This window comes from Phytophthora infestans, genomic scaffold, assembly GCF_000142945.1.
Source record: "Phytophthora infestans T30-4 supercont1.40 genomic scaffold, whole genome shotgun sequence".
In the NCBI taxonomy this organism is placed as follows: Eukaryota; Oomycota; class Peronosporomycetes; order Peronosporales; family Peronosporaceae; genus Phytophthora; species Phytophthora infestans.
Genome location: NW_003303719.1, coordinates 364192 through 389579, shown reverse-complemented (window position 1 = coordinate 389579; position 25388 = coordinate 364192). Strand labels below are relative to the sequence as shown.

The following is a 25388-nucleotide window of genomic DNA, read 5'->3' as shown; positions in this document are numbered from 1 at the left end:
GGCGCATTATTCGCCCTTAAACGGAAGTTTAACTATATGTTGCGACAATAAGTACTGCACCCCGTTTTCGCAGGGGAGGACCATATAGGATGTGCAAGTAAAATCATGTTTCAGCATACAAGCTTTAGTTCATTTGGATTTAGGATCTTCACATCCAGAAGTTTATCAAAGGTCCAAGGGCGCGAAAACGGAGTGCAGTACTGTCTAATTTACAGTGCGATTCGTAATCATTTAAGAATATTTTAATCCAGGCAAATTCATGAAGGATTGCATCACCTATCTTAAATGATTTTTATAAAAGAAATAGTTTAAAAGGAGTACCGTGACTTTGTAAAACGGCGAGAAATGTCCCTATAGATGTAAATGACTTCTAGTTGTATATTAAAGTATATACAAGAGGCCCCTATCAGATCTTGGATCTGTGTTTTGGTGAAACAAACCTTTGAAATCCAATAGAACGATGCAATCAAAGCCAAACAACCTGTCGATACTGATTTGGGCTAGCGACAAACACTCTTCAATTCCGCATTGAGAGCACAGCAGTGAGCATCTCGCATCAGCAGAACAAACCATGGCAAGACGCAGGATGATAGCTGGAGTCGAGAACTACAGCCCTAAAGACCTGGACTTCTTGCTGAGCTCCAAAGGCAGAGTTATTCCTACTGGCCCAAATGAGTTGGAGTCTGTCAAGCAGCGCTACAGCGAGAGAACCAATGCGCTGAGCGCGAACTTGTATCGTTAAAAAAAATCCAAGGACTGCTAAATTGCAAGAAGCCTACGGGCGATTCAAGAAGTCCCTGTTGCCCATAGCATCCGGCGAGGTTGCTTAAATCGCGATTCGTACTTAGGTTCGTAAGCATCATCGAGGAGAAGGTATACATGGCCAATGTGACGGGGTCACACAGCACCTTGCACAGAGGAAGTGCTTAAGAGAATTTTCTACCCTAGTGAGCGCTGGTCCATGTGATCCCTGCCTCAGTGGGAGCGATTTGATACTTGATAGAGTAGATGTAAGACTGATGTATTTATATGTAGGCTTAGCTAGGGTCCTTTACAAGCTAGAGATTACCTATAGTGAAGCTAAGAAGTCATGCCCTGACTGGCTCCTAGAGCACCTGGTACCATGTACCAGGTGTTCACAAGAGTGACGTGTCACACTTTATATAATCCGAGGTACACAGATTGTACCCCGTTACAGCCGACGACATTGACGACAAGTGGTCTCCCAATATTGCAGAGAACAACAACTCGAGTGATGAGGAAGAGGATGCCAGCTCGACAGGAGATTACACCCCACCACCCCAAAATGAAAAAGAGCCTGCGAGTGAAGCCGAGATAAGAGAAACCTTTGTTCTGGACCCACTAAACTCCTCCCGCTGCTTCATCAAGTAGCAGAAGAATTTTGCAAGCTGGAATGAGTGTTTTTGGAACAACAACACGTCATTTACCTTCACCACCACAGACCGAGATCCCTAATGCTCCGCCGTTTGCGCTATCTTCTCGTGATTCAAATATCGAGTCCTTTACCAGCCCGGGAACGTCGATTAACGCGGCATACTCAGTACAGCACCAACAGCAATGACATGACTGCCTGCCTGATATGGATGAATCCTGTGGCGAAGGACAAGGATAAGAACTCGAGAAGGTGCAACAAGTTTCTCGAGAAGAAGAACATTTCAAACGTTTGAACAGTTTGAATGTTTGAACGTAGCAGTATTTTAAACAGAGAGAGCCTTGCCGCTCATCCATAATTTAATTCACTTACAATTCTTCCAACTCAAGCTCAAGTCGACCCACACAAGCGACCCTCTGCCAGCCAAGGCCGCTACACAAGTCCAAGTCGACTCAAGCCCGATCCGCGTGCCCTCTGCTAGCCAAGGCGCGTCATTTTGATATATCAAATTTGGAACGGATCAATCATTCAAGACCTTCCAAGATGGTGCGACAGTCTCACGACAAGAACGACTACGTCACCTACACCATCGTCACGAGCCCAGCGACTGAGCACGCTCCGGCCGACACCGCGAAGATCAACATCCCCAAGTTCTACGGCTGCAATGCCAAGGACTGGCTGCGATGGAGCATGCGCTTTAAGAGTCTAGCCCAGCAGAAAGAATGGAACGTCGAACTAGCCGCACTACAACTTCTCCTACTACTTGACGGTGAGATGAAGAACGATGTCGAAGATGCTGCGAGACAGGCGGCACAGGAAGGATTCTCATTTTCCCAATTCTACGAGAATATCGGCCAGCAACTAGTCCCTCTCGACTACAGCGAGACCCTCGACGAAGAACTTTGGAACCTAACCAAGCGCTCGAACGAGTCAGTACAGCAAGTCTACAGACGGCTCAAGGAACTCGTGCGTATGTTCGCTGAATTACCAGTGAACGCTGAAAGTATCCCCGAGGTACAGCAGTGCCGCTTCCTGAAGCGTGCCATGCCTCACGCGTGGCAAGACAAACTTGCCGCGTCTGGAATCGTCCATGAAAGAATGAGTGAGTTACTTCAGTACTTCGAGCGCATTGAAATGCGCGAGAAGTCCATCTCGAAGAACAAAAACAGCAATCAGCAGCAGAAGCCTTCTCGCTACTCCCAACCGAGCAAGTCTACCCACTTGGAGCGACACAAGAGCGGTAATGACAAGAACAAGCAGGGGAACTCTGCTGCACCAACCCAGAAAGGACAGGGTAAATGGTGCTCACACCATCAGACCTCATCCCACAACACCAGTGACTGCTTCGCACTCAAGACGCAGCAACCAGCCGAACACAAACAAGCTGAAACTAAGAAGCCGTCCAAGTCGAAGAAGTACCCGAAGGTGTACAAAGCTGACAGTGAGTCCAGTGACGAGGATGAAGAATTCAAAGTTCATCGGTCTGGTAAATAAGAAGCCTTCTACCACAAAGGCGCCATTGCGCATTGACGTGCAGTTACGTGGCGAACACTCCACTATCGAAGCCCTCCTGGACAGTGGAGCATCGAAGAGTGTAATCAACGCGGCAGCTATGGAAGCTATCGCCAAGCACGGACGCAGACAAGTCGCGTCCAACACAACCTTTCAGACTGCAGGTGGTCCGGTCAAGAGTGACGGTAGCGCCATCGTGCAGTTCAAGTTCACCAAGCTCAACCCGTCGGTCAGAATTACCCACCGGTTTGAGGTCCTTGAGGTCAGCACAGACTCAATGGTCATTGGACGAGACCTGATGGAAGCACTGGGCATTGTGCCCAATTTCAAGGATAAAATCGTTCAATGGGACGGCTGCTCCACCGCGCTGAACACGGGCTCTCCGGTTACTGCGACGGCTTTGGATACGAATACCGACCCCGAGTTCCCCGACGAGTACAAGGAGACAAGCGACGATGCATTCCAACCGACTGAGTTGATGCCTGACACTGTGTCGGGAGAATTGGCTGCACGCTACCTGCATCTCCTGCAGCAGTACGCGCATCTATACGATGGCCATCTTGGCAGAATGAAGTTCGACGACTACGTGCTACCTCTGTCTCCTGACCTTAAGCCCGTGCATGCAAAACCGTACGCGATTGCAAGGAGCATCGAAACCAAAGCCAAGAAAGAAATCCAGCGATTGGTCAGCCAAGACGTCCTCGAACAGATTTACGACTCGGAAATGGCCTCTCCAGCTTTCTTCATAGTCAAACCGAACGGGTCGTTACGGTTGCTGATCGACTTCCGACTACTGAACAGGTACCTGCGCCGCAGCCCGTACTACGTGCCCAAGATCCGCGAAATTCTCATGCGCCTCGCAGGGGCAAAGTGCCTTTCATTATTTGATGCGAACATGGGTTACTACGCGCGTCGACTTGCCAAAGAAAGCCGGTCATACACAGCTTTCTGCTTGCCATGGGGCAAGTTCCAGTACAAAAGACTCCCCATGGGCGTTGCAACCGCACCTGATGAGTATCAAGCGTCTATGGAGAAGATCTTTGGAGATCTCGAATTCGTTGTGGTTTATCTCGACGACATACTGACGTTTTCTCGCAATGAGGAAGAACACTTGGAGCACCTTCGTGTGGTTTTCGAAAGGCTCAACAGATACCATGTCACCCTCAACGGCAAGAAATGCCACATCTTACGTGACTCCGTTGACTACCTGGGCTTTACGCTAACTGCTGAAGGCATTCAGCCGCAGGCCAAGAAAATTCAAGCCATACAGCAAATCGCAGTGCCCAAGAACAGGAAGGAACTCCGTCGGTTCCTTGGAATGATAAATTATTATCGCGACATGGTACCTAACAAAGCTGCACTATGTGCTCCGCTCAACCGGTTTACCAGCAACAAGGTCCCGTTTACCTGGCTGCATAGCGACACAGACGCGTTCAACGCTATCAAGAAAGCGTTTGCCGAAGCTGTACTCCTGGCGTTTCCAGATTTCGACCAACCCTTTCATGTGTACGCCGATGCCAGTGGAAAGCAGCTTGGAGGTATCATCATGCAGCAGAAATCCATTCTTGCCTGCTACTCTCGGTCACTGAACAAGTACCAGATCAACTACACAACGATGGAACTGGAATTGTTGTCCATCGTGTCTCTGCTTCGCGAGTATCGAACTATGTTACTTGGCTTCGAGGTCGTGGTCCACACCGATCACAAAAATTTAATCTACCCGACAGAGACGAATTTGCGCGTGAAGCGCTGGAAGCTACTTCTTTCGGAGTACCGACTCAAACTACACTACATCCAGGGTTCCAAGAACATCGGTGCTGACGCGTTCTCACGTATGCAGTTCGACGCTAACCAGCAGCAGACGCTTGACGAAGAGATCTACGCTGCGACTGACGAGCCTGAGTGCGTAATGCACGGCCCAGTCATCCGAGATCATCAAGAGAAAGATGAAACAATTCAGACGATCAAGTCTGCATGTCTTGCCGGAACCAACAATCCTGACTACAAGCTCATGCCTCTTCTTGGTTGTTCGCTGGTCGCTTATCAGAAGCGAGTTGTTATTCCTGAATCGCTGCGCGAGGATCTCGTAAGCTGGTATCATCAGAACCTCGGACATCCTGGCCATGAGCGTCAATTCAAGACGATGCATCAAGTTCTCTACTGGCCCGGTATGGAGGCCTTTATCACAGCGTTCGTCAAGAAGTGTCTTGTGTGCAAGCGTGCAAAAGTACACGGTGGCAAGCAGGACTACGGACTATTGCCCCCACGAACGTTGAAGACAGCGAATCCATGGGATGTTGTACACGTTGACCTAATTGGTCCTTACGACGACGGTGGTTATGGCATCACAATGATCGACCACGCCACACGCTGGCTCGAAGTCGCCGTCCAGCCCAACAAGGAGGCGCTAACGACAGCTGAGAGCTTCGACCGTCAATGGCTCTGCCGGTACCCTCGTCCAAAACAAGTAATCCACGACCAAGGCCCAGAGTTTACTGGAAAAGAATTTCAAGAGCTCTTGCTGAGCTACGGTATCACGGCGAAGCCCATTACCGTTAAGAACCCGCAAGCCAATGCCATCTGCGAACGAGTTCATTTGGAGCTACTAAATATCGTTCGGTGCTACGAGAATGTGGACTGGAAGAAGGCGTTAAAGTACGCGGCATTTGCAGTGCGTGCCAGTTACCACAGTATCCTGAATGCGTCACCCGGACAACTCGTCTTCGGCCAAGACATGATATCTCGCCAATTGCATCAAGCGAACTGGAGTTATCTGTCCAAGAGAAGGTTCGAGGCGATCCTCGCTGACAACAATCGCGAGAACGACAAGCGCATCGAGCACTTCTACAATCCAGGAGACAATGTCATGCTTCGGATCCCGATCCCTTTTCGATCCAAGACGCGAGCTGTTGCACACGGCCCGTATACCATCAAGCTAGTGCATACCAACGGCACGGTCACCATCGACAAAGGTGCAACGACGCAGCAAGTCAGCATCCGCCGCATCTTTCCTTGTTAAACCGCACAGGTTCATGGGGGGAGTATGACATGACTGCCTGCCTGATATGGATGAATCCTGTGGCGAAGGACAAGGATAAGAACTCGAGAAGGTGCAACAAGTTTCTCGAGAAGAAGAACATTTCTAACGTTTGAACAGTTTGAATGTTTGAACGTAGCAGTAGTTTAAACAGAGAGAGCCTTGCCGCTCATCCATAATTTAATTCACTTACAATTCTTCCAACTCAAGCTCAAGTCGACCCACACAAGCGACCCTCTGCCAGCCAAGGCCGCTACACAAGTCCAAGTCGACTCAAGCCCGATCCGCGTGCCCTCTGCTAGCCAAGGCGCGTCAGAAAGGACCCACTTCACGCACGAACCAACCGGCTACACCACGACCAAACCGGACACACTCGCTTGCTGAAACGTCTGGTCAAATCCATCGCTCACGTTCAAGACGTCAAGCCAACAAGAGTACAATAGAAGCAAATAGACTCCTGTCAACTGAGCGTCGGTGATCCGGTAAACGTTCATCTCAATCGACGTCTAGCAGTACAACGCAAAGTACCAGTCAGGGTCAGCGTCAACCAACCAAACGTCAGCCGCCTGTAATCCACCAATGAGAGCAAAGCCCATCCCAAGTACGTCGTCAGGATAGAATAGTAGAGGATCTAAGAATCTTGCAGCGACTATCATTCACGAGCTAGAAGAGCAAGCCATCTCTCGCGTCGTAAGTGTTTCGGAGCACGGCGACATAAGGTGCACAATTTACAAGAAAAGCGATAATACGCACCAGGATTCGGTGGTACATGGCTTGTTACACTGCGCCCGTAAGTGATGTCACTAAACTAAGGTGTAGATAACTCACAAACAAGGACCTTCAATGGCCAGAATGGTCGCGAGGACGTGTGTGATCATACTTGTCGCGAATCTGACACGTTATTTCACAGTATACTTTATCCATGTAATATGCAGGAGTATTGATTCCGGATTTCAGGCAGCTATAATAAAGCAATATCACGATGCCTTCTCAATACTTGTACGGCACTATCATGGATGCGGCAGACGTAGTAATTATGTTAATTAAATCTAGCTCACAAGCATATAAATGCAACGGCGGCTATGTATGTTGCATCCTCGACAAGTACGAGTACTCTATGTATTGCAATATCAGCTCGGAGAACTGGGTGAATCAGTAGAGACCGCTGTTGCAATGTTAGTGGGAAGGGGCTGACGAAGTGAAGCTGGTACTTAATAGAGATGTTGGATCCTTGTGCTTACTAATTGTTTTGCTCGGTAAAATAGTTTTTTTGAAGTACTGAAGCGATTATTTCCGCAGCCAGTAAAGGACGTCAAACTTCTATTTAGACAATGCTCCTAGAGTTTGGAAGTCGGGTGCCTACCCTTATCTGCTCCACCACTCTATTCCGCATCGAACATGAGCTACAAGGGCACCGACACGAGTTTGGTGCTCATTATCAGGTGCCGAATGCCTGAGGGAAAAATGCGATCGACAGCGCGGCCAGCACTATCTCACAAGGGCCGATCTTCATCCGGAGTCACGCTGCGGAACAAAGCGATTTACGGGGATGGAAACGACCGAGCGTGTATCACAACAACAGGCTTTGGCGCTAGCTCCTTTCCCTATTTGCTATTGTTCTTTACGCCAGGTAAAGTTGTAAACATAAAGGTGTGGGATGCATGTCTTACCTTTTTGCCTCGTTCAGATGGACCTTCATAACAATACGTAGAAGCGACGTTGTAGCTGAGAAAGAATTAAGACCTGATCGCCGCTCTCTCTCTCTCTCTTACTGCCTCTCTTGGTTTGTATTACCAATATTTAATCTCGACAATGCCTGAGTATTCCCTGCAGCCGATCTTCGCTGTGACCCCATCCGTGTGCACACGGTACCTGTTATTTGCAGTGGATATTCTTTTGGAAGCGATTAAGACCATACCGGAAGCAGTACTGTCGTGGCCCAGCGAGGAGGTTGACTTTGCTGCAATGATTTAGCTCCAGCATCCACTTTAATGCAAGGTTTTTGTTTGTTGGACGGCTTGAACATCTCAGAGACTGCAGGCTGATGTCGGCGTCATCCACAACGCGTATTCCGAATGATGGACTTGCAGTCACTAATGCTCAAACGTCCTTGCGTTTGATCCTGATGGAAGTGTTATTCGGTGCACTGTAAATGGACCCGGAAGCTGGCATGACGCTGCGACGGCCCGTACGCTGTACGACAAGCTCGTGAATCGAATACCCGAACGATTTTACGCAATTGCTGACACAGCATCTCCTCGCAGTGGAACCCGATATTGAAAATGGAATTAACACTCCTCTAAAAAATATTTCGACACTTCCTGGTCAGCTTCAAGCAAGTGGTAGGATTCATGAGTATGAAGACCTGATGAATTTCAACACACGGCTTGTATCTGCTCGACAAGCTGTCGAGTGGGGGATGCGATCATTGCAAGGGTCGTTTTCACGGTTTCTTCCCCTTCTTCTACCTGCCGATGTCCACGCTCGCTGAAACAAAACTTCATGACCTGTCTCTGCTATCATCAAGTTCGTATGCGTCGCGTTGGTACCAACCAAATTAGAACCGTATATGAGCTAATATGGCGTGGTGACGACCCAGAATTCTCACTCGTGTACGAATAGCTTACACGGATGATGTTTTGTGAAATCGAGGCATACGATCACGTCGCAAGAACATATCGTGTTGATGAGTCAATCATTAACAGTTAGCGAGACTGGCCTCACATATTCCGCAAATTTTCAAAACCTACTGCTACAAACGGTCCAGGGCCCCAGCAAGTTAAATCTCGAGCTTTGTGATTGGGTTTCCCAGTCCCCGCCTTTTACAATCCATTTCCAATTTATCTTGCAGATCCTCGATCTTGTCTTTGAAGTCACTGTATTTCTTCTCGGTCCGCGCAGTTCCTTCCTCGTAGTGGTGCTCCAAGCGTTCACTCTGCGCTTCAAAGTGCCATTTGTTTTCATCATTTCGTCGCTGCAGACGGTCCACCTGACGGCTACGAGCAATGCGCTCGTCGCGCGTTGTGCCTCGGCTGTCCTCCAGATTACACCCTTAGATGAACTTCCCTTCGTCGGCCAGCGCGTTTGTAATGCAACTTAAGATGCGGCCAAACCAATTTTTAGTATCATGTCTGATGAATTGTTGCTGTTTACCACCAATTGTGCGCTCAGCGCAACAGACAAGATGATTTGCTATGGCGAGTATAGCACACTGTGACGGTTGGCGTATACGTGTTTTCCAAACGGTTACGCACCAGTCTGATCCCATTTATGGCCTTGTTCATCCCCAACAAGGCAGTCATCTTCAATCAATATTCTATAGCGTAATCGTATCTACTGAGTTGGATCGACTCATGTGGTGCCACATTAATGCAAAGTAGCTCCATCCGAATAGCACCGTTACGTTGCTTCCCTAGTGTGAGTGTCATTAGTTTTAACCCCACGAGCTCGAATCCACTAGCTTTATGTCGATGCTTTCCCCGTTTATTTTCATGCAACCACGTTTTTAAAGCTGTTGATTACTTTTTCGTAGCCGTCAATGCGGCGCAACCCTCGGTAGGTTTGCATGTCCAGCTCGAGTTTGTTGGCGCAATATTCATCCACTACTGCACTTCGATACCCCCCCCACACACGCATGACGAAGAGAGAGGAGTGGTTGGTGCATCGTTAGCGTGTTTATCTTCAAGATCGCACGTGTAAGCAGCTCGAAAAATATGTCCGAAACAACCATGGATGGCGTCGTTGTAGGGGCGGGGCACGCATCCTCTTGATTGAGCTGTCGATACTGGCGGGATAGTGTGAAGCTAACAACGTTGTCATGATGTTCACCTGCGACAGATACGTGCGCTTGGTACTTGCATTTGTCTGTTTGTACTGTAGTGACTCCGCTAAAGCAGACCCAATGGTCGAGCTTTCTAGATCCCTTTTCCGTCCGCGCGCAAAACGGAATATGTAAGTGTAGGAAGAAGTTTATTTTGTGTAAATATTGTATTTGTGAAGGTACGGCACCTGACTATCACGGACGCTAGCCTTATTGACTGTTCGCTTAATTTACCACAGTAATGAGCAGCAACATCCATACGCGGAAATATGTCCCAAGATGGATTCGAGTCGCATTGGGCAAAACCGCAATAACGCGTATTAATTTTTTTGACAACGTTTCGCACGAGCAGCACCAACCGACTTACCATGACATCCTCACGTACATTTAGCATTTCCTCAAAAACTGCCACTGTCAATCATTTTCCGAAGTGGCATTAATGCACAGAATCATTCGACGGAAGGGTAGGTACACGATACCGCCACTTGATAAGGTGCCCGATGCGATTGAGCCCCTCATTCATGCTTTATTCCTGAAAAGGAAGTGCTGTAAGCGTTTTCTTTCTATAGCTATTAGCTATATACTCCTGACGTGCGAGAGCGCACGCAATGCGTATAAGTCAACATGCACTTCGTGGAAAGTGTATCGCTGCATGGTGGCTTTGTGTGTACGATCTTCAATTAATGAAAGACATATTATATGAACTCGGAGTCTAATTAAAGCTATTTTACCCCTCTCACATGTGGAAAACTTGCAAAACATCGCTTGCACGACAACGGTAGATACTTACAAACCCTAGCTAGCTCCATTTACGTCAATGTATTGCTCTCCGAAGTGTGTACGTCTATTACAGCTAACCCTCATATATACTTTATCACTGCAACACGACGCAACGTGATTCCATGCGTCAAATAACCGGCAGGCCTAAACGAGAAGTACCGAATAAGTCGTTCTGAAATGAGGGAAGAAGCATCCTCCGAGCGGTACAGCCACAAGCAATTTTTCGACTTTTTCTCGGATACCGTTACGCCTTGGGTGGTGCGAAGCTCTTCGCAGCACCTTTCACTTCCTTTGCTCACTTGTCCACTGCACTGGATCAGCATCGAATTGATACACCGTACGCCTCGACTCCTTATAGTCTACATTAAGACAGCGGCTCCTACGCTCTTGGACATATTAATGCCCTTCTCCAGTTCAATTTTATCTACGAATGGGTCGGAGCATAGAAAAACCAAAATACTGATCGACATACTTCGGAGAAGGTGCTGGTCAACTGTGTGATCGGATAATAGCGGGGTTACCGTTTGGGATCGAGACGTTTGGCGTGCTGCCACCCCAGTTTTCACCTGAAGTTATAAGCATGATTGCTGGAAACAGATTGTGAGCGGATACACCAGCTACCGGCATGGTGTTACAGGCAGCTTTCCCACACCCTGAACAAACCAAACCAAACCAAACCTAGACCTTTCCAAACCAAACCAAAACTTCAAGCAAACCTGGTTTGAATCGGTTTCAAGGTTTGAATCCGTTTCAGTTTGTAACTCCAAAGCAACATGCCGGTTTCTTCAAACCTCTCGGTTAGTTCGAACCTGGGGCTCTTGCTGCGGCTTTTGCAGATTGGATCGACCTAAGACTTTCTGTTGCTATCAAGTACTCGCATCTGAAGAACTACCGCTCGAGATGTTCCAACCATCTGCAGCAATGGTCGTTCATGGAGACAGCGGGCAAGAGCGCCATTCGGAGGGACCACGCGTCATAACCCCTGAACAACAGTCATTTATCGACGACCCGACCGTAGTCAGTGCAAGCAGTATACAGCGACGTCAGCAGGTTGTTGTACAAGAAGAAGTCATTGTCAGCGGTGTAGGCGTTGCTCAGGAGCTAGACAGAGTTTTGCAAGGCTCCCAAGTCCGAAATGATGAAAAATTACTAGAACTAGCTTAGTACATCCACGACCACGCCATCAACACTGCTGCGGAAACGGAAAAGCGTCTTGGTTGTCACCTTCGCGAGTATCTCGATGGCATTCACGCATATTACGACGCTTCAATGAAAAACCAAGGTGAGCTTCAATCTGTAGAACTTGATAGGCGCTTGGGTTGCCTGGAACGCGATGTTCAGGAGCGTGCGCAAGCGTCAGCTGTTGCTACAGCTAGAACTATGGCAAATAAGCTGGAGAGTCATTATAACAGCGCTTTGGCAGCGATGGAGACATCATACAATACACACAACACTACGTATGTATCTGAATGTGAAACGAGGCTGCAGTCAGCTTTAAAACAAGTCCAAGATGATTTTGAGTCAGCTACAGATCTGCAATCGGCCTGGATTGAGAAACGTTTCAATGCCAAGCTCGATGCAGCCAAACAGGCCGCAGAAATTGAGCGACAAGACAACCTGCGATCGTGTCAAACACAAATTGATGAGCAAGACAAGAAAATTACCGCGAGGGCAACTGAATTGGCGCAGTCGTACGCTGATAACATCGAAAGGCGACTCCAAAAGAAGCTCGACGATACCATTGAAGTATTTGAACAGCACACCAAAAGGGATATTGATACACGCTTGGTAAATACAATGGCACGATTGGAACACACTCATCAGGGTGCTAAAAATGAGCTCAAGACTACATTTACGTCGAGCAATTCAGCATTAGAAAAGAATCTTCAATACCAGCTCCAGGCCGCACAAAACACCACAGCCACAAAGATACACTGTCTAGAACAAGTGTTAAGAGACCTGAAGAATGCTGCGCAGGAGAATAAAATCAAAATGGCGGGACATGTTTCGCAAGTTACAAAACTGGAGGTGCGTCTTCACAGTTTAGGTAGTTCCCTAAGTACATGCCAAGAATTCAGTGAAGTCCCCATCCAACAAACTTCGTCAAATCGGGAAGGTATCGTCTTCAGTCCCTTTCCAGCAAACTTCGTCAAATATGGACGTGATCGTCGCTGATACTATCGCGTCTTCAGCCCCCACAAGAGCCCCCGCATCTACGGAGAACAATACACTCACGAATACTGCCGACGATGTACAATCTATCGCAGCTCATCAAGTTGAAAGCTTGATAGCTACGCCTCCCGAAGAATCTGCAGTTTTAATGGCACTTGCTCAGTTAAGTCGTGGTATTAATGAGCTATTTGTAAAAGCCCAGCCTTCATACAAAAGCAACAGTAATGCCGTGACTAGAATGAAAGCGCGCCAAAACAAAATTTCGTCATTTCCACGTCGCCAAAAAGTCGTGCGTAATCCAAAACTCGGTGCATCTAGCTCAACACGAACTGAAAACAACGGTACCAAACGCGTTGGTCAACTGGTTCGTGCACGGGCTAAATCCAGCAAACAAGTTGTGCAGCGAATAATGCAACGAGAGCGAGAACTACGACGTTCAGGTATGCTACTTTGTCGCAAAATCGTAATCTACTTGAGGAGTGACAGTTTGTCAACTACGAGCAAATTATTGTTTTGTTATTTCTAGAGGCTACTAAAGCGAACTGATACTATTTATCGCAAGGGATCATCTTGGTCCCATTTCACAGAATGAATTCGTTTATCACTTTGAATAATGGAATACTTTTGCTGAGTCTATAGCGTAAGCGATCGAAGGTTAAGACTAATCGGAATAGATCGCATTGCATGACATTGGTAAGATGAATTTGAGCCGATTCAAAGGTAAATTCGCTGTGCATCTTTTACCAACTACAGCAACCAGCTTGGCACCCGTGGAAAGCGTGTTCCCCGAGCACAAACTACCATCAAATATTAGTCTAAGCGGTTTTGTATTTGTCATACAGCAACGTGGTCAGTACATCTAGCTAGAACATTATGCGAATTTCACTGCAAGGCAAGACTCAACATGCAGTCGCGTATTTTGAGAAACCATTAGACTGACGGCTTAATCGAAATCAAATATGCAAGATGCCATCTCGTTCTCCCACTCCGTGGAAAAGGGCGCGTCAAACTCGTGAGAGGTGAGGGGCACGAGGACGTTTGCAGGGATAGCTTGCTTCACTTCAGCGTTGGAAAGTCTCTTGGAGTTTGCTACGTCAACAAATCTGCGGCTCCTGTTGACCGATGACCACATATCAATGTTGTGCTTTGCGATGCTAGTTCGGTGGCTCGTAACCAGCATTCCAGTGATTCCGAAATCTCGTTCGATCTGGGCGGCGGAAGACGGAATCGCATACAGAATTTTCGCTGCGATAGGCATGATCCGGTAGTTGTTCTCATTTTGCTGCCTCTTCCAGTATAAAAGGATACCCTCGGGCTTTGAGTTAGTGATCTGCAGTCTACTCGCATCTGCTAACCACCTGTCGAGCTCTTCGTCCACTCGAGCTTCATGCACATCGCGTTGAACAACTGTCACCGCTGTTTCTTCGGTAAATTCAATGAGATCTTCCGAAAACACCGTTTGCTGCTGGAGACTTGATAAATCGGGCATAGGACCAAACGTATTAGGTGAACTGGCCGGCTGTTGTCATTGTGTCGATGCCTGCGAGCCAAGAGCACTTCCTTTTAAAATTTCAAGCATCAGATCTCGTGGTCGATTCATCACAGCTACCTTCACGGACGCTACATTTCGCGCCACGCTATGTTCGTCTAGGCGAAGGTGGGGCTGTTCTGGATCAATTATCAACTGCTCGTTGCAAATTTTGACAATCTTAGCGAGATTTTTGGCTTGGTTCTTGGATGACGGGTGCAACAACAATTGCATTTCTGGTATATACGCTGTACTCCGAAAACGCGATGGGTCCGTATAGCGAATGAAGAAGTTCTTGTGAAATGCTTGTGCTAGCAGGGCACGCGTAGTTTTGGCGAGTCGAGTGAGATTTTGCACTTGGTAGTACAGCGGAGGTTCTGAAGAGGACCGTGCCTTGTCTTGGATGGGCCGCGTTTCGTCTAAAATGGTCGTTCGAAGGCGAAATACCGACAGGAGAACGCTTAATTGGTTTGTGTCTTCTTTCTGGCTTTTAGTATTGAGAGCTGCAACAGGGTTCAGCAGTCCATACAACTGGAGAAGAGTTTCCTTGTCATCTGCGATAGGTAGGCCCTCTGGTGCAGCTTTCCGTTCACGAATTGCTTTGTTAATCCTCTCTTGAAACCAGTCTTCGAGCTGATCCCATTTGCTCAGTAAACGTTTAATAATCTTCTCTATACCCATAAAGCGGTGATCTTTATGCTCAAGCAATTGTTTGGACGCGCCAGTGTTAGCCATTTCACAAAGCTCGGCAAAAAGACTCCCCATGGTTGCATTAGAACGAATTGCATACGTGGTGCGAGCGATGCGTGAAAGCATATCAGTTCCTTCGGGGTTCTTCGAGTTGCATCGCTGCGGCACGATTCCAAATGCCATCTTTGTTGCAGCGTTCGTTAGATGCGGCATACACCATTCCCATTTAAAGTGAAGTCCTGCCGTCATCATCCATTTGATGTCTAGGCCAGCGTCGGTGGTTGAAGCATACACATCTTTAAGCGTCACCCCGAAATCCTGCAAAAGCTCGAGGATCCATCGCTTTAATGGCCCGCGACTTCCTTCACTTCTCTCGCCATACATAGGTTCATAATGGCGAGTACCCAAAAGAATCGATTGGAGTTTCCATTTACAGTCGGTAAAGTAGAGACGGAGGCCCAAGTATTTGGTGGATTTCTGGGTCTTCGACGTCAACATATCACACACCACTGTAAACGTCGGTACTCCAAGAACTCTGCTGCGATCAATGACATCAGAAGCAACGATTCGTGCACTTGAGTACAGCTCGACAATAGAACGCGTCACCGTGTGATTGTTGATCGTGACCCGAAAATCATCTCCTAGGGTAAAGTCTGCTAGTAGCTCATATTCATCATATTCCCCAATTTGAAAAGGGAGATTGTTATTAACCACACGCATCGTCTCCAGTAGTAATGTCATTCTTCTGCTGTCGTCGCCATTCACAACCTTGCTCCGGATACGCTCCAGCTGCTCCGCCCGACTTCGTTCTCTGCCGTTCTCTGCTTTCACTTTCGCTGCGGTTAGCAAATGCTCATCGCCGAGGTGTTTTGTGGCTTTCGATGTGTTACCATATAGCTGAATAATCTTGTTCTGACGACTACATTCATGACTTCCTTGGCAAATCCAACCTACGTACTACTTACCATCAATTGTTGCGGAAATGCGAACACCCTAGTCAAGAGTAATTGAGCGCTCCCCCCGGCGTTTTGGTACAACAGTGAATCCAGCGAGAGGAACATAATCTCGGATAGCTTGACTCACGTGCTCTGGCACAGGGATCACAGCACCGATGTTTGTGCTCGATGAAGTGTCTGGTGCTGCCATAAATTCTCCTCGTCTCACTGCCTCAACACCCGATCTCGATGTCGCTGTACTCTGACCTGTTAGCTGGGCTCCCACCTCTTCCTGTGCCGATGTCAAATCACTGTCTCCAAAATCCATCCCCTGCTAACCCCGGAAGGTGGACGCTGCGTTGCAAGTGTTGGAGCTGGTTCGTATCCAAAGTGGCAGCAGCGATTAGCACTGACCAGTTACTATTCCTTCATGATGAACAAATCGCCAGTTCAGGTCTATTTGTACAGGTCAGTAGCCAAGTCAAATCGATGGAGTTTGTGTTGGCGGAATGACAAGCACGTGAAACACTGATGTTGACAAGGAACTAGAGTGACGGATTGGGCCTATCACTGATTTTAAAGCGCGGACACGTACTGAAGCAGTGCGCCTGCGCAGAAGGGAGTGAACTGAAGTCTGAGGTGATTAGCTGGCTGCTAGATGAACTGAGCGCTCAGATCCTGTGAAGTATCTTAAAAAGACGCGGCTTTTGACGAGGAGGCACAATCTTTCTGTGCAGGCTTTGTAACTCCAAACCTGTAGTGACTGAAACTCCAAACCCCATTCCAAGGTTCAGATCCGGGGAATATTTTACCAAAAACCAATGCGTTTCGTAATGATGGTTCACAAATCTGCGTAATTTACGACCAAACGAATTACGTGCACGTTACATGGTTTGGTTTGTTCAGGGTGTGAGCTTTCCCGCTTTTACTAGCCGCTATTATTCATTATGAGCAACACTTACGAAGTACATTGTGCCCCAACCACCCGATCTTTAAAGCGAGAGTGTTTTCGGACAACGAGCTTCTTGATAAACAGCAGGGTGCTACTGTTTTGGCAATTGGTGACCCTCCGAATTGTGATTAAAAACATCTGAAATTCTAACTCACCTTGCCAGAGCAAAGCAGGTTAGCGAATTGCGAGAACTGGTGACCAATCTTCACAAAGAGATTAATCAGCTTAAAGAAGTCATGAGTGTCAAACTACCCTCCAAAGTCGCACAGAAAGTGGTTAACGAATTACAACAGCACTTTGTTGGTAGTTGTGTTTCTCCAGTTTCAATTCACGACATTGACAGCCGGATGGCGGACCTTCGAGCTAGTATGATTGTGAAATTCCGCAATGCTATGCACCCCATTCAAAAGCTACTCCAATTAGCAACATTACTTTGGCTAGTGAGCATCGTGAGTGGTGTTCAGTTGAGTGGTGTGATGGTAAGCTCGCACATGCTGTTCCTAAAGATTGAGATTTTCCGGCTCCTGCAAGTGTGAAGTCGCCGCGGAAGTTATGGTTCTTTGGCGTCAAAGACGCTAGGATTCGTCCTTACCGACCGCTCAGCAAGCATCACGATTTCAAACCAGAGCACCACCTCCCGATTAAGAACTTTGATGCAGCATCTTGAACAGATTGCTAAAGACGCTGGAGCACAAGCCGACGATGTAAGTGGGATTTTTTCGCTACAAACAGACAACCTCTTTGACACTGTATTCGCCAAAATCCTGTCCCAATTGTACACGGTGACACCAAAACGAGCAGAAGACGTATCGTGTGGGACTGAGTACAATAGACCGACGCAGTATCAGCGGCGTCAGCAGTCAACTTAACAATAGATGGAGTCCTTTACTCACCACTGAATTTATAACCAATCACCACCGCGTATTCGCTCTGATCTGATTTCTATCACAAATGCAGTCATTATATATATCTTGACTGCTTACAACATTTGAGCGATTTATTTTCAATTCTTCATTTTACGATGCTGCATATTCGCCGTGATTTTAATCTTTAATGACTACAGTAGTGTTATCCTGGTAGTGTTGTCACGTAGTACGGACAGCACAATAGGGAATTATTTGGGGCAAATTTGGTGCGCTCTACTTTATTGTTTTGTGCAAGTGGCTGTAGCTCAAGTTCTAAGTGCTTTTTGAACACATAAATTATATTCTCTAACAGGATTCACCAAAATTGGCTGTAGCTTAATATTTGGTGCATTTTAAATACATGAATAAAATTGCTAAGTTGAGATCAGCTCTTTTAACGAGGTCTTACTGATGCTCTCACGAAGTACGTATTTCAAGTATAATCAATGATTTGATTTTCGCCTGTGTCAATATGAATTACAGCATTTGTAATATAAGCTAGGCATCTCGTTCGCTAAGCGGAACGTAGTGGTGCTGACTGTGAACGTGTTTATTCTCGTAGCTCTTCAGTTGTTTACATCACTCTTAAGAAAAATAAAGACACAGCGGACGGCGCAGTCGGCCGTCTCTACCGGGACTCGCTTGAACAGCTGCAATCTTCATCTTGGGGCTTGGCCTCACTGGAATTGAGTGGGTTCGAGCCTGAGGCGGTCACCGTGACGCTCATCTACGTCTTCTCCTGCTCTCTTATTGGAGCTTCGGCCCGCTTCTGGCATTCACAGCATCAACCGGGTCGTCATTGGGAGCGATCACGAAGCACCGGCTGGCTTCAAGATAGTCCGCTTCACCATCGCCACCGCAGTCGCCGCTACTATCATCACCTCCATCGCCACAACTACCGTCGCCCTGCAACCTTCAATAGATGTGTTACACATATATTGCACTCAGTGCGTAACTTCGCACCGAGATACTTCGATGACGTGTTCGCTCACAGCCGGGCTGTGGACAAGAAGACTGACGTTGAGGTGCACAAAGAGCACCTCTGTCAACTGCTTTGGCTTATCCGTAAACATAAGCTCTATGCGAACCTGAAGAAGTATATTTTCGGGGTGAACGAGAAACCTGTCCTAGGGTGTCTCGTCGGGAAGAACGGCGTACGCTCTGATCAGAAAAGATCATAGTGATCAATGAATGGCCAACGCCAACCGACATGAAGGAGCTGAGGCAGTTTCTTGGATTTGCCACGTACTTGTGCAAGTACGTTGAGAATTACGCAGGCGAGATTTGCCCGCTGTCACAGCTCCTGAAAAAGGAAGCTGAGCGGATTTAAAGTGTCAGCAGGCCTTCGATACCGTCAAGGAGGGCTTAGCAGAGGCGCCGATCTTGGTAGTGGCTGACCAAGATGCACATCGTATGTGACGCGTCTGATTTTGCGATCGGATGCGCGCTGATGCAGCACGATCACGAGGGCTATGATCGTGTGATCAACTACCAGTCGCGTCAGCTAAAGCCAGCGGAGCGTATCTACTCTGTACATGACAAGGCGCTCCTTACCATGAAGTATGCACTGGCGAAGTCCCTAGCGTATTTACTTGGGAGTAGACCGTTCGTGGTCTACACCGACCACGCTTCACTGCGAACAGGAGTGATGACTCCGCGAATATTGCAAATAACGAGATGGTGTTCGTTCTTTGCGGAGTACGACTTCCAGGTTTTATACAAACCTAGAAGCTTGAATGCGGTGGCCGACGCGCTGTCGCGTCAACATTATTATGCTGTTAAGGCAGCCGACCTCAATCAAATCGACGTTGAACGAGTAAGTGCTCCGTCGTCGACATTGATCGACGACGTGAACAAGGCGTTTTCGAGTGACGCTGTCGCAAAACAACTGCTAGAAATGTCTTTTCACCTTCCGATGTGTCACGTCTGAAGTTGTCGCCACATCAAGCGAGCTCGTACACACCCATATCGTGTGGACGAAGGACTGCTGCTTTGCAGCGCAGTAGACGACAATACAATCCACATCGGCGTGCCGAATAATATTGGTCTGCGTATGCGGATCCTGTCCGAGTACCACGATGCGTGTACGGCAGGGCACCCTGGCCGTGGGAGAACATGCAGGAGGTACGTTTACATGAACCACCAGTACAAGTGGTTTCGCAAGTCCGTACGTTCTTGTGAAGTGTGCCAACGTGTGAGGCCTGCTGTGTATTCACAGGCCCCACTACAATTACTACCGAAACCGTCGGAGTGTTAGCAGTCCATTTCTATGGACTTTGCTATCGGTCTTCCGTCAGACAACAAGCGGAGGACTGGCATTGTGGCCTTTGTTGATCGTTTCATCAAGATGGTTCATCTTGCTGCAGTACCAGCTAAAGTCACGGCCGTGCAGACGGCATGACGGTTTGTTGACATGATATTCCGACACCATGGAATTCGCTCGACATTGTGTCGGACCATGTTCCACGCTTTACAGCGCGGTTCTGGCAAGAAGTGTTTACACTTCTTGGAGCGCAGCTGTTGATGCCGACTGCTGATTATCCGCACACGGACGGACAGACCGAGCGTGTGAATCGCGTGCTCTGTGACGTACTGAACGACTACGCACACTCGTTCCCGCAGTGGAGCGACTGCTTGCCAATGCCAGAGTTTGCCATCATCAACTCAGTGCCTGCCTCTACAGGGCATACATAGTTTTACGCGGATGCGATGCGGCATCCACGCCTTCCGATCTTGCTCGGAACGGTGAGTTCCTCCTTAAGTGGGGGGGGGCTACGGCTGCGGCGACACAACCGCAGAAGAATATTGATACCGACGTGGTATCAGTGGTGACGACGCGAAGACAAGCGTCTTGTTCCGGGTACGAGACGAGGACGGCTATTTGCTCCAGCTTACGGTGCCATTCGGTTCATTCCGTCTACATATAAAGCGGCGTAGCGGCTGTTCATTAAGGCGCCGCACGTGTTGGTATTTCATCGCTACAACTTGCTCCCAATTCGCCTAGAGATCCTGCTCTTCTTGAAGATTATACGTCAGCCCTGGGGTGCAGTTTCGGTGTCGAATGTCGTGAGCGCATAATCGAGATTTGCTTAAGTACCAAAAAAAGGCTGACATATTGTGCTTGGAATCGCTGCTGCTGAGCCAACTAGTTCGATAAACTTGCCGTTTTACAGTTCTACGGAATAGGTTTTTTGTCACTCTCTCGTTCTCCACTGACAACATTTTTCGAAAGAAGCGCAAAATGGCATTGCAACGCCTTTTTCGGAGGGCCTGGCTTGCAGCACGCAAGCCTTGATCATAATGATCACTATTTCAAGAAAGCCTCTCCAGTTCCCTCGCATACATCTTCTCCCCTAGCCGGAGAAGTGGTAATAGAGGTGGTGAGTGAGGTAAGTAACGGCTTCGTAAGAGCACTGGAATCACCGAAGCCCCCCCTCAGTCAGAAATAACGACAGAAGCGGGTTCCACGTGTCTTCCGTATCGTTTTGGCACTTTCCTGCGCAATAACGTCGTCGACAGTCCATGATAAACAGTATCAGAGACTTTCCCGTGTTCAGCGCGACAGCAAGCGGCTAGCCTTGAGTGGTGTCGATGTTCCACAACTACCAACCTGTGCCCTTGTAAGTCTCCGAGTCCAAATACTCCAGCGTAATGTCAAAGTTAGTCACGGGCATAGGACGGATGGAAGGCTAGAAAGACAAGCTAACGCCATTGACTTATGGCAAGGATGGGAAGGGCTGGAAGCGATGCCGTTTTGAAAAGTAAACGTATGAAAACTGCGCTAGGATACTGCTACTTAACTATCAGTACTTTTTTGCTACGTTTGTATTCTCAACTTTAGTTGAGCTTTGGTCAGTACTCTTTTCGAGCTACGTTTACCCTACAATATGTACTGTCGGCAGGGTAACCAGTTTTGCGGGTCATGCGCTCATGCGTCCCGTGAGCCAAGAGGAAGGGGGTCGTCTACTAAAAATTCGAGGCTTTCACAGTATCGAGGGAGTTTAAATGAGGAGTAATCTGGGCCTTTCTCAAAAATACTAGATGAAGGAGTACATCACAAGGCTCCCCTGTCTAGGCTCCTTTGGATATTTAGCGTCTAGCTACAAGGCCTGTAACGGGGTACAATTCAGTGTGCCCCATGTTACATAATGAGTGACCCGTCACTCTTGTGGACACCTGGTACACGGTACCAGGTGCTCTCGGAACCAGTCAGTGCATGACTACTTAGCTCTACTATAGGTAGCCTCTAGTTTGTATGAGACCCAAGCTTATCTTACCTATAAATACATCAGTCTTAAAATCTACTCCTCTAAGTAGCAAACTGTTCCCACTGAGGCCGGGAACACGTGGACTTACGTTCACTCGGGTAGTTAATACCCTTAAGCACTTCCTCTGTGCAAGGTGCTGTGTGACCCGTCACAAGGCCTCTATTATTTCACGAAGATTGGCTTAAAATGTAAGCTGCTACCTAGATGTTTTGCTCAGTGTCCAATCTAAGAGAATGCTCCTTCGTTTTAGCTAGAGCTAGAGAGGAAGAAGCTCGCGCTCCAGCAAATATCGTCACTATACGCTTGTTCCGGAGTGTTTACGGTTTCAGTTGAGAGCGTTCAGAGTTTGATCTACATTGTAGCCCAATCAGATTCACACTTCTTAACACAAATCACGAGTCTTAACCGAAGCCTGTGACGTTTTGCATTGAGAATAAAGTTATACTTAAGTTTTTTAAGCTAATTATACTGAATGCTTGACGGTTCTCCATAGTGACGGCGAGCTCGTATGAGTTTTATTAAACGTTTCACTCGAATTAACTAGGACCTGAGCTTATGTGCACTTTAATCTCGAGCTAATTTTCGATCAATTAAAAAAAGCAACTAAAGCGTAAGTCACAGACGATCTACTTTTTAGTTATTTAGGACCAATATACGATGTTTTGGTTCCGCTTTTAATTATGGAACTTCACCTGCCTAAGATGTAATGATAGTATTGGCGGAAACCCCTATTCCAAAAAAAAGCTTCCCCACGCTGCATCCTTTTATCAAGGTCAAGTACGCTCTCGTTCAAGGAGAAGTTGTCGCGAATTTAAAGAATTGTTAATTCTTTTCCGGACCAGACAAGTTTTAAAGAATGCCCAAATTTGAACAGCTAAAATGTGTTGAGCAACTAAAATATGTCAAAACCAGAGCTTGAGTTGCATCGACGGTCGTCGACACAGCCGACGATATCCACAATGCGGGATAACGACAAACTTGCTCACAGCAACATTTAACGACAAGCATGATGACAACGCATACTGTTCAGCCGAGTAGATAAATTCTTAAAGCGCCGTCAGCACTATCTGGTTTGATGAGCTTAGCTGCAAAATGCCAAGCTTTACAAATACGGCTGGCCCACTCCCCATTTGTATCTTCATGTAGTGGGCTGGGGGCATGTAGCCTCATCCAGGGGCGGTAGTGCTGATCTTCGGATTGGCAGTGGCAGGCCCGCCAGGATATTTATTAACCATCTACCACAACGAACGACAGTGGGGGCCACAAACAATATGATTGGATAAAATACAACTTAGTCTAGATGCCTCACAGTGAGGATTCGCTTTCTATTTCTTTCTTTAAGACCTGCTCGCGCAATCCACGCTTAATACCGGCTCATGCAGGATCAGGATCATACGCGACTACAGCCCACACATATCTTCTTTGAAAAGACACGGCGATCGCTTACGAACGGTGCGTATAGGATTGTTTTTATACGGATGAAAGGTTTGAAGGAGATTAATGAATTACACGGAGTTTTCGCAGCTTACAAACCACCCTAACGACTCAACTTCCTCGAATCAAGTACGCGGATAAGAAAGTGGCTTAATGTTGAGCTGTAGCTCAACAATTCATTTTGCTGTGGTAGGTTCCTGTTCCCTTGTTGGATTCGAGAGCTTTCATACAAACCCGTCTGATAATGTCTGCCGGAAGCAATGACAAAACGATGGGCAAGAACCATAGGAAAGAAACACTTGTACTGGTGCATGTAGCCAATTACACTATGCCTACGTGGAACAGCATGTAACGAAGGATTTCAGTCCTACTTAATTTTTCTTATTGTATTAACTTCAACTCCGTTGTCTCGTTCAAAGATTCTCTAGCCAAACCTTAGCTAAACGCCGCTAGTACCCAGCTAGTAGTAGTGAGAGGTGTGGTAACAAGGCCCGGTGCTGCGAAGCCTGGGGAGGTGTTTTTAGCTAAGTGGGCGCTGGGTATGAAGCAATGTTTGTCGTACGTACGTGTTTCTCAATTGAATGAACAAATTCTAGCCTCTGCATTGGTATTACTTTGACAACCTACGCCACAATGAAGCCCTCGTGGTGGTGTGCAGGTAATTCATTTAATATTTTGGACTGGTTACTCGCAGCCCACCAAACTCCGTATTGTTAAACGTTCCTTCAAATTAGCAGAGAAGCTATTCCCAAATGATTAATACCACACATGATTTTTATTAGCGTTTTAACTTTGTGTGTTTTGTCACTTTGTATGCGTCATAGAAATAGGTCATCACGTCATACCTAGGAAGAGCACTGATATTTTGTTTTGATCTTCAGTATATAATAGCTTGGATGTGGCGACATATTATCGTTAGCTGCTCTGCAACAGTGCATCTAGTACAGGAATCGCTGTGTATGTTTGCCTCATCAAGATGAGCACTGCCGTTTGTAGACCGCGAGTCGAATGCATCGAATACATAGAAGATCGGGGGGGGGGGGGGTCGCTGAGAACCACAGTCTGCTGAATTACTCTGACCTTCTCCTCGCTAAACAATCCGAGAGCATACGGAGTGACGTCAGCATCAGTTTTTTTTTCAGTCCTGCACGGTTTCCTTTCTTTTCTGGAAGAGCTTCAGAACCCCCGAGCAATAGGCTATCATAGAGCCAAGCACTAGTTTGGTCCGCACACCATGCCACAGCAATACATTGTTGTCGCCCTCTATAGCACTGGTTGTGCAAACTCCAAATAATTGAAGCGCGTCTCCGTGTCGAGGGATATTGCCCCAGAACTCCAACAGCCACTTGCTTTCTTCAAAAGTGGGCTGCATGTTGCCAACAACACACCAATCGGTAGGGTGAATAGCTCGAATGTATGTGGAAACATACTCATCGACGATCTGCTTTGTTATCACTTCTTTTATTCTTAGAATCGCCGAAATAATTAGATCGTAGCTGGTTGAAGTCGATGCTTTTTGTAGCGCAAATACGTCGCCCTTTACAGACTGTAGATTCAATTTCGGGCCTTAAATTTATCCATCACATTGAAGCGAATATGGACCGAGCAGAACTTTAGATAGATCTTCAGGTCCATTGAAGCTAGTAATATTTGTGCACCTAATTGCTTCCCACGGTTACAAAAAAATGGTCTGTTATGTTATTTCAGGCCTGCTGCAATACAGTTGCTAAAGAATCAGGCGAAATTGCTGATTGTTTCTTTGTGAACGTAGGCGAACGCTGCCGGAACGTTTTGTTTATTCCCATCTTTGCCTATAAGACTCAAACAAATTCCGTTGTACATCGGATCTTTCATATGAGTTCCATCACATTCCCACACCGGTAAAAAGCTGTCTTGAGCTCGAACAACAGTACGGATAGCTACAAACGCACGGAAGAGTCTCCCCTTTGAATCTACTTAACA

At 47.3% G+C, this 25388-nt stretch overlaps 1 protein-coding gene across 1 annotated transcript; it reads right to left on the bottom strand.

Annotated features, from left to right (window-relative positions):
* Positions 1–14394: 14394 nt before the first annotated feature.
* On the bottom strand, positions 14395–15861 carry PITG_15662 (uncharacterized protein; the record flags this gene model as incomplete). Its single annotated transcript, XM_002897900.1, has 5 exons — positions 14395–14422; positions 14469–14868; positions 14920–15195; positions 15292–15751; positions 15823–15861. The coding sequence occupies 5 exons, from the start codon at positions 15859–15861 to the stop codon at positions 14395–14397; spliced, it is 1203 nt and encodes a 400-aa protein (XP_002897946.1).
* Positions 15862–25388: the final 9527 nt, after the last annotated feature.